Source organism: Bos indicus, chromosome 12 (assembly GCF_029378745.1).
Source record: "Bos indicus isolate NIAB-ARS_2022 breed Sahiwal x Tharparkar chromosome 12, NIAB-ARS_B.indTharparkar_mat_pri_1.0, whole genome shotgun sequence".
Classification (NCBI taxonomy): domain Eukaryota; kingdom Metazoa; phylum Chordata; class Mammalia; order Artiodactyla; family Bovidae; genus Bos; species Bos indicus.
Genome location: NC_091771.1, coordinates 25071201 through 25089612, shown reverse-complemented (window position 1 = coordinate 25089612; position 18412 = coordinate 25071201). Strand labels below are relative to the sequence as shown.

The 18412-nt window shown below is 41.2% G+C and overlaps 1 protein-coding gene across 1 annotated transcript in view; it reads right to left on the bottom strand.

Moving 5' to 3' along the window:
* CCDC169 (coiled-coil domain containing 169) overlaps nucleotides 1-18412 on the bottom strand; it is a 36662-nt gene that overhangs the window by 10754 nt on the left and 7496 nt on the right. Inside the window, 2 exon segments of the mRNA XM_070800603.1 lie at nucleotides 9622-9660; nucleotides 9751-9872. Of these exon segments, the coding sequence (XP_070656704.1) occupies nucleotides 9622-9660; nucleotides 9751-9872 (161 nt within the window).

Genomic DNA, 18412 nt, shown 5'->3' with positions numbered 1-18412 from the left:
AACTTTCATAATGGATGCGCCTATACTTCCTCCAGTAATGCATCACAATTACCATTTAAGTGTTCCTATCAGTTTGTATACTAGGCTAAGCAGATCTCAATGCCTGTCTGGATTTGTCTGTTTACACAGATTTCAGGGTGGGAATTTGCTCTGCAGATTCAGTTTTTAATGAGTAAAGAAGAGTCACCGATTTTCAGGTTACCCATCTTTGCTGTTGTTGTGGTGACAAGATCCATGACTTCCAAGCACTATACATACCTGGAACTGAAACTAGAAGCCACAGATTGGTCTTGACTCTCTTTTCTAGTCAGAATGGAAAGAGTATACTCTCCAAGCAGTGGCTGCACACCCTGCACTGAAGACCTGCTAGTCTGCTCGAGCAGTGATACCACACCTGGCAAAACAGGTGGGGCTACTAACTGGTTAAGCCTGCAGTAACCTACAGTCTTTCTCTAAGATACACCCAGGTTTGCAGAGGTCAGACTGGCAAATTAAACAGAGCGATGTTAAGCCCTCTGCTGTCTTCCCTGGGATAAGAAATTATTTGTGTTTGGCAATTTTGGCCTGGGTGGGGGAAGGCACCATTTCCCACATTTCTATATGGTTTTCTGCACCATGATAGCTTTTACTTCAGAGATGAGGGCCTGATGGAAGGTTAACGTCAACTGCCAAGTATATGGACTTCACTAGATATTCAGGGACTGAGAAAATCATCACTGTGGGGTTAGGCGAGTCTGTGGGCACATGGCCCACTGTGATTTGGACTTCAGGCTTAGACCCCCATCCTGGTTATTTCCTTTCCCGCAGTGTACAGCCACTTGGGCACGCGGTCAGAGGTCTCTTGAGGGGCAGACTGGAGATACTGTCGTGATATGTACTTGGACTGCTACTGCAGGGTCCTTCCTTCCAGTAACCCAGCCGCTTCTTTGGTCAGTGATTTCTGGATCTAAAAATTGGTTAGCTCTGGGAAATAAGGAAAGACTCATGCTTTTCACTAGGCTAACTGTCCTCAGCCTCCACTCCTCTGTTCTTAACTTTTTAATTTTAAAAATTATAGATGTTGAACACCACCCTCACTGATTGTCTTGGCAGCCAGGAGAAGAGGTGGGGACAGCTCCAGAGGGGGCAGATGGTCGCCCTGTTGGCGAGAGGCCTGTGCAGCAGCTTCCAGGACTGTGAGTGCTCCAGCCCTTCCCAGAGCTAGACGTGGGCCGCCCCTGCCCACCCAGAGGGGCCGGGTGGAGGGGTAGAGTCATTACGGGCAGTCATCCAGATGTCCTGCCACAGGTTTAGGATCCCTGGTTCTTCCCATCAGGGCCCTGCCCTTCCCAGCAGGCCTGCTTGGACAGCCCTGCTGTTCTATTGTGGCTGCCCTTTCACTACTGTATAGACAGCCTCTTGCAGACACCACCACACCAAGGCTCCCTGCTTTTCATTGTTAGGCATTAAGGGCTTGCTAACTATTCTCAGACGCTCATTATCTTTATGAAGGATGGAAATACAACTTAGTAATAAGCCTGTATTTTCCAAATGCCTGCATCATGGCTTCTTTCACAGAATTTTCCTCCACAAGAACATTTTCCAAGGTTGCCATCGGCGAAGTCCTTAGCAACTGAATGCCACACTGAGCCAGGATCCACTGGTGCCAATCTATTGATCAGGACAGCACCTTCTGGCTGTCACTCAGTAAGTGAGCCAGGCCCAAATCTCACGTTACCGCTGTTTTCTCATAGCACCCCCAGTACCACTAGCTGTAGATGCGGTCTTCTAAGAAGCAGATACCAAGATGGGATTAGATGTGAAAATAATCCATTCTTAGAAATGCCTGTGTGAAAGGAAACACGAAAGGAGCAGGAGAGGGCTGGGAAAGCAGTCAACTGTAATGCAAGTGTGACCCCCCGTGAACGGGAGAATGGGAGGTCAGGAGAAAGCGGAAGCAGCCCAGGCTGGCAGCCGCCTAAGGAAAGTCTGGCAAAGTTACCCACAACGGGCTAACTGTGTTTCCCAGGAATACGTCTGCCTTGGTATCCCCTTGCTTCTGACCATGTGGTAGGAACAGTGGGAGGTGTGGTCTTGATGAAAAGCAGTGATGGACTTCGAAGCCCAACACCAAGGGTCCTCAGTCAACGAACCTTCCTGTGCGGGGAAGTCTGTGAGATACATTCTCCGGGTGGACACACTGACTGCTCTTCCTAAGGGCATTTTAGTTTCTCAACTGAAGAACTCCCCAATTTCCTATGCTGTGAGGAGTAATCCTGGCTGCTGGTTTTCTGGGAGTAGAGCAAAGGGAAGAGAGCTGAGAAAATGAGGACAAATACTGGATTTTGTGAAAACTACATTAGTCATGGACCATTAAATGCAAGACATTTGTGATTCCATTTATAAAATTATTATACACATTGGAAATCCTTTAAAAATTATAAAGTCATACTACAATAACGTTAAGGTTCATTCTAGATTTTGATTCTTTATTTTACTGACTTCAAAATAAACTAGTATTTAAAAATGATTTTATCAAAGGCACACAGTCTCTTATCCCATCACATCCAAATCACTGGAAGACTCACAAGTTCTTGGTCTTCCCAAAGAGCTGGTTTTATCTGATTATATAATCAGTGGTCACATGCTAGAAAATTGCAGCTTGGAAAGATATACTGAAGCTACAGCTAAATTGAAGACTCCACTAGAAATTATGCCCCTTCCCCACCCCTGCCCCATCTCACACACACACACACACACACACACACACACACAATTCAACTCCTATTATGGAAAAGCTGTTTTGTTTTATTTTTGAAACTAGTCAGTTCTTAGCATTGCAAGCAGTATCATACTTCACCTATATTCATGTCTTAATCTGTAAAAAGTCACCTTCTAACAGAAGACTGAAACAACAGGGTAAGAATAAGAAATTTCAGGGTATATTTACACACCTGAAATCAAACATACTTAGATTTTTATGTCCCTTTTCTTTATCCCAAGTAGAAAAGAGGCTCTATTAGCCACCTCAATTCAGTTCAGTTGCTCAGTCGTGTCTGACTCTTTGCAACCCCATGGACTGCAGCATGCCAGGCCTCCCTGTCCATCACCAACTCCTGGAGTTTACCCAAACTCATGTCCATTGAGTCGGTGATGCCATCCAACCATCTCATCCTCTGTCGTCCCCTTCTCCTCTTGCCTTCAATCTTTCCCAGAATCAGGGTCTTTTCAAATGAGTCAGTTCTTCGCATCAGGTGGCCAAAGTATTAGCCACCTATTTTTCTAAATAATGGTAATTGCTATGCTAAAGAACATATAAAAACTACAAGCTTTAAAAATCACTCTATTGAATGTTTACAAGAGAAAACCCTAAGAAAACAGTTAATCACAACTTGTAGATATGCCATACTTCTCAAGGAAGGCAATTTTAACAATGCATGCTTAAGTGTCAAGCGCCCCCTGGTGGACAACAATAGATTTACATATAAAATTTGTTTTAACTTTTCTCTGATTTGAGGTTACATTTGTCTCCAAATTAACCATTCTGATCTTTGGGGAGAACACAAATCTGGTGATGTCTGTGACAGAATACCTCATATTGATTCTACAGACCATTTTCAACAAATTGAACCTTCCTGAAAATGCCTTAAGATATAAGAACAAATTATAAGGATTTGGATTTTGGCAAATTGTCTTTCCATGAATTGATTTTCTATAGATTGACCAAGAGTCCTGCAGAGAACACTTGAGGTGGACCAAATATTTTCCTAAAGAATGTTTTTTTCTGTTTCTACACCCCCTTCCTTGTGCCTCACACCACCAGCCCGTCTTGTTGGCTTTAGGAAAGAATCTCCTGTGCTCTAACCATCTGATTGACAGACACATGTGTTGGTGAGAGGTTTCCTTGAAGGGTCCGAGTTGTCTGGATGTAGTGGAAAACAAAGGAGAGGACACTGGGGGAAAATTAGAAACAGAGAGAAACAGGGGTGCTACAGTCTGAGTGTCCCTCTCCCAAACTCATATACTGAAATCGTAATGCCTGACGTGATGGTGTCAGGAGATGGGGGCCTTTGGAAGATGGTTAGCTTATGAGGGTGAGCCCTCATGCACAGGCTTAATGCTCTTATGAAATAGAACCCCCCGCCCCGGATCTCCTTCGCCCCTTGCACCATGTGAGGATACAACAAGAGGGCGGCGTCTATGAACCGGAAAGCGAGCCCTCAGCAAACACTGAATCCGCTGGCATCATCATCCTGGACTTCTCAGCCTCCAGAACTGAGACAGATAAATTTCTGCTGCTTAAAAACCACTCATTTTGTTTGTTTGTTTTTTAATAGCAGCCCAAACAGACTGAGATAAGGGATCACTGTTTTCATGATTCCAAGTGTGTCAAGACTAGGACTTCCACTTTGCAGTAGAGCGGGCCATAGGGAAATGGCGAAACTTGGTGATAAAAACTTTATAGTAACTCTTGTCACAAGACAGGCTGTCTTGCACATCTTTCTCTGAAGGATATAAATTCCCCAAATCTTTTTTTTTCCCTTCAAATTGTTCTCTACAATAGAACCTATTGAAATGCCTGCTAAAAATACTAGTGTTCAGGGCTTACCCTAGACCTACGAAATGAGGATCTCTTAGAGTAAACCCCAAAACGTAAACTTTCAATACATTATCCATGTGATTCTTAAAGAGTTTGAAAGTTAAAGAACACAACTTGATAGACTGGCTAGCAGCTAAGGATGTGGCAGTGCTGGTCAGTAAAGGGACGTTGGGAAGCAGAGGAGCCAATCTTCTTTCCTGTGTGTGGCACAGTGTCATGGGTACGAAGCTTGACTTGGCCTAAGGAAGCTAACCTAGGAAAGAAGGCACACACTGCCAAATGTTAGTCACGACAGTAAAGCACTGAAAGATCGCTCAGCACACTGCTGGGGAACCATCCGTGGGGCTGCATAGCGGAGGTCATCAAGTTCTGATAAAGAGCATAGTGCATCCTCAGCCCGTAACCTGCCTAAATGAGATTAATGAAGAAACCCAGAGGGCCAGGTCAGAACCTGAGAACTCGCTAGTGCTCATCAGAGGTGAAACAGCCTAATTAGCCTTGACATTTAGTTGTTTGGTACACTTAAAACAGATTCTAGCTTTCCAGGGAAAGGCTGCAGATCTTTGTGGGACACATCTGAAAATTCCTGGAACATTAGGGAGGCTCTAGGTTCTGTTTCCAGTGGATGCAAACAAAAGGGGCTAGAAAATGTACAACCCAGCTGGCCCAAGGGGAGTAAAGGTTCTACACTTTTTATTTGAAGCATTAAATCCCTACAGAGGTCCCTGCTATCTGCTGCTGCTGCTAAGTCGCCTCAGTCGTGTCCAACTCTGTGCGACCCCATGGACTGCAGGCTACCAGGCTTCTCCGTCCATGGGATTCTCCAGGCAAGAACACTGGAGTGGGTTGCCATTTCCTTCTCCAATGCATGAAAGTGGAAAGTGAAAGTGAAGTCGCTCAGTCATGTCTGACTCTTAGCGACCCCATGGACTGCAGCCTACCAGGCTCCTCCATCCATGGGACTTTCTGGGCAACAGTACTGGAGTGGGGTGCCATTGCCTTCTCCCCCCTGCTATCTGGACAGGTACAAAAAACCACAGAATTCTACCAGAGCTTTAAGAAGGTACCAGAAGATTCACAACTTGAATGACAGCAGAGCTTAGTAAGTCAGATTGCACATCTCTGGGCTTTGCCCTCGCCCTTATTCCTTCAAGTGGATCAAGGTTAATTTCACAACAGACTTGCTTCAATGAAATTATACTTCTCTTTTATCAAGGGAAGGAAGGAAGGGAACTAACATGCAGCTCACTCTGTCAGGCACTATGTGTACTGGTTTTATATATCTCTAGTAGCCTTCATGACAAAAGAAGCGTTCATCCTTTTGTTGCTCATAAGCAAACTTGCAATTTGTTTTTTTTTTTTTTTTTTTTTTGCAAACTTGCAATTTGAAGTTACTCAAAATCAGTATTCAAACTAAGAAACATCAGTTTCTTAAGTATGCATGTATAGGTTACTCCAAAAGACTAAGCAATCTACAACAAGGATAAAGTGTCTGTAAATTTACAAACAAAAACAACTAATTTAAGCCCTTTTCTCTGATTATCAACCTAAAATTAACATAAAACCAAAATGTTTGCATTACACAAATGGTACATGTCTGATCCTCACAAATATTGCTTTTTATATAAAGAATAAGACAATACCTCTTCAGTCCTTGGAAAAGAGAGATTTCTTGACTGGATGCAGGATTCTAGGATCCCAAGTTTTTTTGCTTAGCAGTTGGCTACTTCCAACTTCCCTCATAGCTGAGTTGGTAAAGAATCCACCTGCAATGCAGGAGACCCCTGGTTCAATTCCTGGGTGGGGAATATCCGCTGGAGAAGGGTAGGCTATCTACTCCAGTGTTCTTGGGCTTCCTTTGTTCAGCTTCCCTTGCTCAGCTGCTAACGAATCCACCCGCAATGCGGGAGACCTGGGTTTGATCCCTGCGTTGGGAAGATCCCCTGGAGAAGGGAAAGGCTACCCACTCTAGTATTCTGACCTGGTGAATTCACAAGGAGTCGGACACGATTGAGCGACTTTCACTTTCACTGGCTACTTCCAGCACCAGCTCCGTGGCTAGATTCCTAATCCCTGCTCTTTAGACAAACTCCTCCTGAATTCCGCTGTGTAAGAAAACCAGAATACTCAGGGTACCTCCCAGAGAAGAGAGAGGGTCAGTGCCTTAAGAACCTGAACTTTCATTATCTTTCCTTTCTGCTTAGTATGTGGCCCCACATTCTTGGTTCTTCTAACATTTTTTTGTTCTTTTGAAGAGAAATATAATTCTCTATTTCTTAGAGAATGACATTTTCTTCAAGAATAACAATTCATCAAGGGAAATAAATGTATTTTTCATGAACATTAGTATGTCACAGAGTCTGAGGTAGCAATGAGAAAACTGATGAAATCCTTCCTAGATATGCAGCGGAGTCTTCTCTCATGTCACACCAGCACTCTGTTGCTAACTTCCATAATGCTGCTGCTGCTAAGTTGCTTCAGTCGTGTCCGACTCTGTGCGACCCCAGATGGCAGCCCACCAGATCCCAGCTCCGCCGTCCCTGGGATTCTCCGGGCAAGAACACTGGAGTGGGTTGCCATTGCCTTCTCCAATGCATGAAAGTGAAAGTGAAGTCACTCAGTAAGTGTCCGACTCTTCGTGATGCCATGGACTACAGCCTACCAAGCTCCTCCGTCCATGGGATTTTCCAGGCAAGAGTACTGAAGTGGGTTGCCATTGCCTTCTCCGTAATGCTAGATGCCCTCATTTCTTGAGCTAGGACTGGGGGTGGGTTATCTAGAAGAAGGAAGCCAGAACGTTTTATATTCTGTAGGCAGTACTTGATATTTTATATTCTGTTGGTGCTGCTGCTGCTAAGTCGCTTCAGTCGTGTCCGACTCTGTCGACCCCACGGACTGCAGCCTACCAGGCTTCTCTGTCCATGGGATTCTCCAGGCAAGAACACTGGAGTGGGTTGCCATTTCCTTCTCCAATGCATGAAAGTGGAAAGTGAAAGTGAAGTCACTCAGTCGTGTGTGACTCTTAGGGACCCCATGGACTTCAGCCTACCAGGCTCCTCCGTCCATGGGATTTGCCAGGCAAGAGTACTGGAGTGGGGTGCCATTGCCTTCTCCTCATAGACGGCAGCCGACCATATTCTGTAGGCAGTAGTAAAATTCTACCGACAGTTAAGAAACACTACATTTAAAACAGCCCTTGCAGCAATTTCTAAATACCACAAGATGGAGCTATGACTCCATGGCAGAGGAAAAAAACTTGGCCACTTTTCCAACAAGAAAAAAGAACAAACAAAAAAACCATATTATTTTCCTGACTTTCTAAAACACAGTCACAATGGTATTTCTGGATTGTACATAACAGGTTTGCAAAAAAAGTTACTTTATCCCTAAATTCATTAACAAAAGTAGACGATTTTTCTATACCTTTCATTAAAGGTTTGCAGTTATTCAGAGTATTCTCCATAAATGCCCAGGAATACAGCAGGCACTTAGTGCCTTACCACAGGTACTAAAACACACATTACTTCTGATTAGCAGTATTGCAGGGTTGTTGGTACAGCAGAGTTAAATGGCATAGTTTTAAGAGTAAGAGAATTTGAATCCACATTTCCAGATGTGTGAAACTGAGTAAATCATTCAGAGTCTTTAAGCTTAAAATCACATATATTAAAATAACAATATTAAATTTTATGACATGGGGTTTGTTGCAAGACAGAAATAATGTGTATGGAATTAATTTGCATATTATATACATATGTTTAATTATGGACAAATTATTATTACTATTAAGAGTAATGTTAAGTCCTGCTAATTTAGTTGAGTATTGTATCTTCATCTTCATGCACAGTACCCTTGATTTATTTACAAGCTTTTCATGTTTCTCTGAGTATTCTTGCAATAAAAACAGCAAGAGTTCGACATAAGTCATGTTAGGGGCCTCCTCTACATTTTAAACAAATATTCAAAAATATTTGAATGAATTAAATGCAAATAAATATGCTCTGTAAAGTATAAAACATAAATTCATTTATCAGGGATTAAAATTAGGAGATCCAACCAGTCCATCCTAAAGGAAATCAGTCCTGAATATTCATTGGAAGGACTGATGCCGAAGCTGAAACTCCAATACTTTGGCCACCTGATGCAAAGAACTGACTCCTTTGAAAAGACCCTGATGCTGGGAAAGATTGAAGGCAGGAGGAAAAGGGGACAGCAGAGGAGATGAGATGGTTGGATGTTATCACTGACTCATTTGGCATGACTTTGAGTAAACTCCGGGAGTTGGTGATGGACAGGGAAGCCTGGCGTGCTGCAGTCCATGGGGTCGAAGAGTCGGACATGACTGAGCTATTGAACTGAACTGAAAATTAGCTCTCAAAGGAAAAACAATGTCGATAGGCAACCAACAAACGAAGTAGGTAAAGCAGGCCAGTGAGGTAATTGAATGGGTTGTTAGATTTTATACATATTGTGTGTGTGGTGTGTGTGTGTGTGTGTGTGTATTCTAGAGGAACTAGGATGGAATTGATGGGTATGAGGAGAGCTATTTCCAGTTGGCGCTAGTGGTAAAGAATCCATCTGACAATTCAGAAGACACGAAGAGACGTGGTTCAATTCCTGGGTTGGGAAGATTCCCTGGAAGAGGAAATGGAACCCACTCCAGCATTCTTGCCTGGAGAATCCCATGGACAGAAGAGTCTGGCAGGCTACAGTTCATAGGGTCACAAAGAGCTGGATATGAGTGAAGTGATTTAGCACACAGCACACAGGCACTTTTAGATTACAAGGAACAGATACACTCAAGCCTGACCACTGAGATCCTTCCAGTTCTATTTGGTTTGTACTTGCAACAGAATCTCTGTCCAAGTTTATAAGGGAGAGATCAAGGCCATATGTATAGGATTCCTTACATCCTGAGAAAAGCTCCACTGAACAAAGTATTTTATTTGGACCTTTAAAATTTTGTGTAGAATCTGCCTGGGGGCAGGAAATACACATAATTTCCTTCAATTATTCCTTTTATTTAACCATCTTTTACTCACCACTGGCATCTGTTCATAGACTCAAATAGAAGACAGTCTGTCTATAACAAAGCAAATATAAGTAATTGATCTTTTATCAGTTTTTACTCAACTTATGAAATATACATATATATATATAGTTGCTTCCATATCTGAAGGATTTCCACGATTTTTTTCCATTTTCTCTTTGAGAGAAACAATTTGCTTTTCTAGTTGATCATTTAGTTCAAATTGTGTCTCCTAATTCACCACCTGAGTGAAAAGGGGGGCACCTCACCAACTCTCATTATTCATGAAAACAACATTAATCAGCTCAGCCTGACTGTGTCACTATACTGGGCTTTATCAGTAACACAGATGCACCAGAGTGAACTAATGTCTCTGTTAGACAGGATCTGTGTAGACAGCAGACTCATAGGTTCCCACCGGCCTGGACCTCACAGTCACTGTTCTATGATTCCTAGTCTGCTCACTCTCTGCCCGCTTTTGTTCTTTGAGTTCTTTGTGTATACTTATAAGGAATTCTATTAGAGGAAATATCAGTAACACGTTTCTTTCCTTAGAACTTGAAATAGCTATAATTCGGCTGGCCGAAAAAGTTTGGGTTTTTCCATAAGATGTTATGGAAAACTCAAACAAGCTTTTTGGCCAAACCCAGTGTTACAGCCTGAAAAGTACTAGCCTCTCATCCAATGTAATATTCTCCTTTTTTTCCTTTGCAAAAGAATTCTGAGTCCATTTAACAACTACAAATTATGTGTTTGCTGTGTTAAAAGCACACAGTGCCTTATATATATTAGCAGATTCAATCCTTATTTACAAACATTTAGTTATCCATTTAACAGATAAGGAAAACAGGCTCAGAGATGTCAAATAACATTATTAAGGTGACAAAGCTAATAAATGGGGAACTGGGGTTTCAACCCAGTTTGTTCTGACTTGAAAGTGTGTCCTCTTAACCTCTGTGCTATGGTAATTATCTGGCTACCTGTTCAAGCATTTTTTCTTATCTGTAAGCAGTTTTCTTTAAATTCCTTTGGCTATTGAGGCCAAAACATCTGTCTTATTGCTCTAGGCAGAGGAGGAAGATACAGCCTAGAATCAAAAGCTCCTTTTCGTGATGTGTATCTTCTTTGTGAATTGTATCTTTTACCATTAAAAATATTCATGCTTATTTCATTTAAAATATACAAATTTTAAAAAATGTAAAAAAATAAACCAAAAATTTTAAAAATAAGACATGAATGAGATTTAAAATTTTTCAAGAAAATATTAAATACTTAAAAGAAAAAATAGAAGTACACACATACACACAAAGCTCCTTTTCAGCTTTAAGGCTCAAAGCTAATTTTTTTGTTTTTGAGTCTGGAAAGTCATACTTTGTAAAAGAGAGAAAAAAAATAGCTTGTTTCTAAACTTTAAATGTTTTTTACATATATGAGGCAATTTCTACTACACAATAGTTGATGGAGGAGTCTAAGCAGAAAGACATTAGCTCACATTACTACCAATGTCTTCAACCCTGCACAACCCTGCCCTCACCCTCATCTCTAAGCAAATGTAGTCTACAAGGAGAGGGGGCAGGAATGTCCTCCCATACCCAAGTCCAAAGTCATTAATCCAAATACTCAACAAGTGGATGGAGGTCCACAAAACCGGAAATTAACAACTTTTTTGCTTTCTTGCTACATAACAGTATTGCTGCCCCCAACCCCCAATCTGGTCAATTTCCTACTATCAACTGTTTTATTTTTCTGAAAAAAATGAGCACACTGAGCTTTATTTTCCCTACCACATTTTGTTCTGTAATAAGCCAAAAGTATTGAATATATATATATAGGAGCCGTGGCTCCATGGGTGCAGGAGGGCCTAGAGGAGCTATCCCATGTTGAAGGTCAGGAAGGGCAGCGGTGAGGAGATACCCCTCATCCAAGGTAAGGAGCAATGGCTGTGCTTTGCTGGAGTGGCCGTGAAGAGATACCCCACGACCAAGGTAAGAGAAACCCAAGTAAGATGGTAGGTGTTGCAAGAGGGCATCAGAGGGCAAACACACTGAAACCATACTCACAGAAAACTAGTTAATCTAATCACACTAGGACCACAGCCTTGTCTAACTCAATGAAACTAAGCCATGCCCGTGGGGCAACCCAAGATGGGCGGGTCATGGTGGAGAGATTTGACAGAATGTGGTCCACTGGAGAAGGGAATGGCAAACCACTTCAGTATTCTTGCCTTGAGAACCCCATGAACAGTATGAAAAGGCAAAATGATAGGATACTGAAAGAGAAACTCCACAGGTCAGTAGGTGCCCAATATGCTACTGGAGATCAGTGGAGAAATAACTCCAGAAAGAATAAAGGGATGGAGCCAAAGCAAAAACAATACCCAGCTGTGGATGTGACTGGTGATAGAAGCAAGGTCCAATGCTGTAAAGAACAATATTGCATAGGAACCTGGAATGTTAGGTCCATGAATCAAGGCAAATTGGAAGTGGTCAAACAAGAGATGGCAAGAGAAAATGTCGACCTTCTAGAAATCAGCGAACTGAAATGGACTGGAATGGGTGAATTTAACTCAGATGACCATTATATCTACTACTGCAGGCAGGAATCCCTCAGATGAAATGGAGTAGCCATCATGGTCAACAAAAGAGTCCGAAATACAGTACTTGGATACAATCTCAAAAATGACAGAATGATCTCTGTTCGTTTCCAAGGCAAACCATTCAATATCACAGTAATCCAAGTCTATGCCCCAACCAGTAACGCTGAAGAAGCTGAAGTTGAACGGTTCTATGAAGACCTACAAGACCTTTCAGAACTAACACCCAAAAAAGATGTCCTTTTCATTATAGGGGACTGGAATGCAAAAGTAGGAAGTCAAGAAAGACCTGGAGTAACAGGCAAATTTGGCCTTGGAATACAGAATGAAGCAGGGCAAAGACTGATAGAGTTTTGCCAAGAAAATGCACTGGTCATAACAAACACCCTCTTCCAACAACACAAGAGAAGATTCTATACATGGACATCACCACATGGTCAACACCGAAATCAGATTCTTTGCAGCCAAAGATGGAGAAGCTCTATACAGTCAGCAAAAACAAGACCAGGAGCTGACTGTGGCTCAGACCATGAACTCCTTATTGCCAAATTCAGACTTAAATTGAAGAAAGTAGGGAAAACCACTAGACCATTCAGGTATGACCTAAATCAAATCCCTTATGATTATACAGTGGAAGTGAGAAATAGACTTAAGGGCCTAGATCTGATAGATAGAGTGCCTGATGAACTATGGAATGAGGTTCGTGACACTGTACAGGAGACAGGGATCAAGACCATCCCCATGGAAAAGAAATGCAAAAAAGCAAAATGGCTATCTGGGGAGGCCTTACAAATAGCTGTGAAAAGAAGAGAAGCCAAAAGCAAAGGAGAAAAGGAAAGATATAAACATCTGAATGCAGAGTTCCAAAGAATAGCAAGAAGAGATAAGAGAGCCTTCTTCAGCGATCAATGCAAAGAAATAGAGGAAAACAACAGAATGGGAAAAACTAGAGATCTCTTCAAGAAAATCAGAGATACCAAAGGAATATTTCATGCAAAAATGGGCTCGATAAAGGACAGAAATGGTATGTACCTAATAGAAGCAGAAGATATTAAGAAGAGATGGCAAGAATACACAGAAGAACTGTACAAAAAAGATCTTCATGACCCAGATAATCACGATGGTGTGATCACTGACATAGAGCCAGATATCCTGGAATGTGAAGTCAAGTGGGCCTTAGAAAGCATCACTACGAACAAAGCTAGTGGAGGTGATGGAATTCCAGTTGAGCTATTTCAAATCCTGAAAGATGATGCTGTGAAAGTGCTGCACTCAATATGCCAGCAAATTTGGAAAACTCAGCAGTGGCCACACGACTGGAAAAGGTCAGTTTTCATTCCAATCCCAAAGAAAGGCAATGCCAGAGAATGTTCAAACTACCGCACAATTGCACTCATCTCACACGCTAGTAAAGCAATGCTCAAAATTCTCCAAGCCAGCCTTCAGCAATATGTGAACCGTGAACTTCCTGATGTTCAAGCTGGTTTTAGAAAAGACAGAGGGACCAGAGATCAAATTGCCAACATCTGCTGGATCATGGAAAAAGCAAGAGAGTTCCAGAAAAACATCTATTTCTGCTTTATTGACCACGCCAAAGCCTTTGACTGTGTGGATCACAATAAACTGTGGAAAATTCTGAAAGAGATGGGAATACCAGACCACCTGATCTGCCTCTTGAGAAATCGGTATGCAGGTCATGAAGCAACAGTTAGAACTGGACATGGAACAACAGACTGGTTCCAAATAGGAAAAGGAGTACGTCAAGGCTGTATATTGCCACCCTGCTTATTTAACTTCTATGCAGAGTACATCATGAGAAACACTGGGCTGGAAGAAACACAAGCTGGAATCAAGATTGCCGGGAGAAATATCAGTAACCTCAGATATGTAGATGACACCACCCTTATGGCAGAAAGTGAAGAGGAACTCAAAAGCCTCTTGATGAAAGTGAAAGTGGAGAGTGAAAAAGTTGGCTTAAAGCTCAACATTCAGAAAATGAAGATCATGGCATTGGGTCCCATCACTTCATGGGAAATAGATGGGGAAGCAGTGTCAGACTTTATTTTTGGGGGCTCCAAAATCACTGCAGATGGTGACTGCAACCATGAAATTAAAAGACGCTTACTCCTTGGAAGGAAAGTTATGACCAACCTAGATAGCATATTCAAAAGCAGAGACATTATTTTGCCAACAAAGGTTCGTCTAGTCAAGGCTATGGTTTTTCCTGTGGTCATGTATGGATGTGAGAGTTGGACTGTGAAGAAGGCTGAGCGCCGAAGAATTGATGCTTTTGAACTGTGGTGTTGGAGAAGACTCTTAAGAGTCCCTTGGACTGCAAGGAGATCCAACCAGTCCATTCTGAAGGAGATCAGCCCTGGGATTTCTTTGGAAGGAATGATGCTAAAGCTGAAACTCCAGTACTTTGGCCACCTCATGCGAAGAGTTGACTCATTGGAAAAGACTCTGATGCTGGGAGGGATTTGGAGGCAAGAGGAGAAGGGGACGACAGAGGATGAGATGGCTGGATGGCATCATTGACTCAATGGACGTGAGTCTGAGTGAACTCCAGGAGTAGGTGATGGACAGGGAGGCCTGGCATGCTGCGATTCATGGGGTTGCAAAGAGTCGGACGTGACTGACTGATCTGATCTGATCTGATTGAATATACTGAGGTTTGCAATTTTTTTGCAAAATTTCTTGAAAAATAATTTTTCATCTGTCTTTAAAATGCAATACTATTTAAATTATGCTCTCGACTGGGAATAAGATTAACAATTAAAAATGGCAAATTTTGGAAATAATCTTGATTCTAAGGAACGTCCAGAGCCATCTGAAAACATCCCAGATAAGAGATGTGGTGCTGTCATTAAACAATCACAACAAACATGACTCCAAAAAAGATGATCCATGACCTTGAGCACAACAGCAGCCAAACTATCAAGGCCTAAGATGAACCCATAAAAAGTCATTATTAAAATGCAGATTATGAGGATAAAAGTTTAGCAGAAACATCTGTGTCTCTTGGGAGAAAAAGTACCCTGAGTAATAATTCCATGAAACCATTGTCTTTATGGTAACTCTAAACACAAACAAAAAACAAGCAGTGTACTTTGGAGGGGAAAAATCAAACTGCTTTGTAATCTCAAGAGGGATCTTGGCTAGAATCACTACAATGAAAAGCAAAATCACACCAAAAATTGAAAAATACTGGAAATTTGATTTATGGTAAAAATTGACGTTAAAGGAGGAAGTTCATAAAGCAAGACAATATTAGGTGGAGGCCTACCTTTCTGATATGGACTTTTCTTTTTCCCCCAAAGAGAGATAGCATGTTAACAAAACAAACAAAGCCCAACTAAACAACAATGCCAAATATTTTAATTGTTAAAAAGAACATAGTTAAATTGAAACTTGACCCTACATAGACTTTCATGTTTGTGTTGTTCACTATATTTATTACAGTGATGGAGTTATATTAACTTGAAAAAACTCTGTAAAATAAGAAAATGTTAACAAGGAAAGGAAAGAGCTTACTATGTGGCACTATACAAGGCACGAGGGATACAAAACTAAAATAGACATAGTCCCTGCTGTCAATCAGCAGTAGGACAGTTAGGAAGCATGAAGAGTACAGAGACATACCCAGAATATTTGTGAGAGTCTTTGGTTAATTGGATGTAATGGAACACAGAGAAGGACATCCAACCTGGAAGGTGGCAGAAGGGAATGAGAAATGAGATCAAGACTGAAGAGGGGCAGAAAATGCTTCTTGAGGGAAATGACATCTATTCTAAGCCAGAGAATAAGAATATTCAGTGAGAATTACATGAATAAAAATACCAATATGTCCCAAAGGGAAGTATGGTGCAAAGAGTATCTCCTTTGGGTAAAGTTGTCCCCCTAACCAAATTTTCAAGAGACTCCATAAGGAAAAACATCTCCAAAGAAGGACTAGTGGGTTTAAGTCATGTCTCCACCATTTACTAGTGTCTTTCTGTGATCCTGAGCAAGTTACCTTTCCCGTGCCTCAATTTCTCATCTGTAAAATGAGAATAATTAAAGTTCCTACCCTCTTGGGTATTGAGAGGATTAATTAAACGTGAAATTCTTAAGACAGTGAAACACACACAGAAATTGCTATAGAAATTAGTTGGTTTTGTTATTATCATTTTTATCATTAGAAATTTGCTGCAAAATTGTTTCCCCAAAGGGTAGTACTACATTGCTTTCAGTAGAGTATAACATTCCCATTTCACTTAAAATAAAACCAAAAAAACTCTACTTTTTTAATAGGCAACGCATTTCTTTCTTTTTTTTTTTTTTTTAGGCAACACATTTCTTTAACTTAAAAACAATTTGGGTCCTTTTCCATATTTATGAGTTGTCTCTATGTCCTACTTGTATTTATCTACTGGGACTTAAGTGTTTTCTAACTGAAACTGCAGAGAATACAAGCCAAGAAGGGAGATCTCAGAAGAAACCAACTCTGCCAGTATCATGATCTTGGATTTCCAGTATCTAGAACTGTGAGAAAATAAACCAGTCTGCAGTACTTTGCTATGGAAGCTTTAGCAAACTGGTACACTATCTATTCTGTTCTACTGATTTGTTTCTAGTTTTAGTCATTATAGCTTTATTTTATTTTACAGGAGTCCCTCAACCCTGTGTCAACTACAAATTGGCACTTACCTAAAGCACTGCCAACGAGAGAAGAACAAAGGCATTTGCCCTCTGCCTCTACGGAGACTGAACCCCACGCTGCTATAGCTGTTTACCTTCAACACACCCTGAGGGAGTTCAGAGTGGCGTGAGGCACTCTGTGCTCCAGGGAATCTCCTGGGACAGGTCTTTAGATAGTTGGATGTTTTTAGGAACAGATTTTATGGTCTCAACCCTTGCATCTCCTCATATCTAGAGAAACACTAAATCCCTTCATGGTGACATCAGATCCTCACGACTAATAAAAACCTTTTGTAAAATGAGTGCTTCATGGCTCTGAACTCCCCTTCACCAAAACCTTGCACGTTGACTTTCCCCCACTGCTGCTTTGGAGCAGTCTCTCAGAGATATCTGAGATGCTGCCTCCCGGGCTGCAGTCCTCATTTTGCCCCAAATAAAACTTAACTCACAACTCTCAAGTTGTACATCTTTTTTTCAGTCGACACCCGCTACACAAATTCTTATCAGTTATCCATGTCTACTTATGTACCTAATTAACTTTAGAGTCAGTTATTGAAGTTAAGAAAAAACAGCTTGGTGTTTTAATAAGAGTAAATTAACTTGATGAGAATGAGCACATTTATAACATCCAATTCTCCGATATAGAAAAAGTCTATGTCCTTCTTATAAAACCTTATTAATAAATTCTCCAATTAAATTTTATTTTAGGGTTTCTCTCCAGTATTACATTTCTCATGTTAAATAAGTGAGAATTCTTGCTGAATGGCTATTATCTCATTATAGTCACAGTCTTTTTTCTCTTCATATGGATCCTGACTATTTCTTATCAAGTATATTATCAGATATTTGATGATTTAGGCCAGAACTGTTGTGCAATATTAAAAAACTATTTTCCAACTGTTACTGCTACACAAAATGTTTTTAATAAATATTTCTTCCACTATTGCATTCAACCATTTTCTAATTTTTTACTAATATACTAGTTTTTCCACTGACCCTCTGGAAAGTTATAGATATCAAATTATAAAAGTTTAAAATTATAATAATTTTATATCTTCCTATCTAATAGCTATAACTCTTATTTCTGTTTCACATTTTATTGCTTGACTGGAACCGTCAGTTCAGTTCAGTCACTCAGTCACGTCCGGCTCTTTGCGACCCCATGAACTGCAGCATGCCAGGCCTCCCTGTCCATCACCAACTCCTGGAGTTCACCCAAACCCATGTCCATTGAGTCAGTGATGCCATCCAACCATCTCATCCTCTGTCGTCCCCTTTTCCTCCTGCCCTCAATCTTTCCCAGCATCAGGGTCTTTTCAAAGGCGTCAGCTCTTCGCATCAGGTGACCAAAGTATTGGAGTTTCAGCTTCAGCATCAGTCCTTCCAATGAACACCCAGGACTGATTTCCTTTAGGATGGACTGGTTGAATCTCTTTGCAGTCCAAGGGACTCTCAAAGAGTCTTCTTCAACACCACAAAACAACATTAAATTTTAATTGTGGCAGGAGGCATCTTTGCTTTTTTTTCCAGG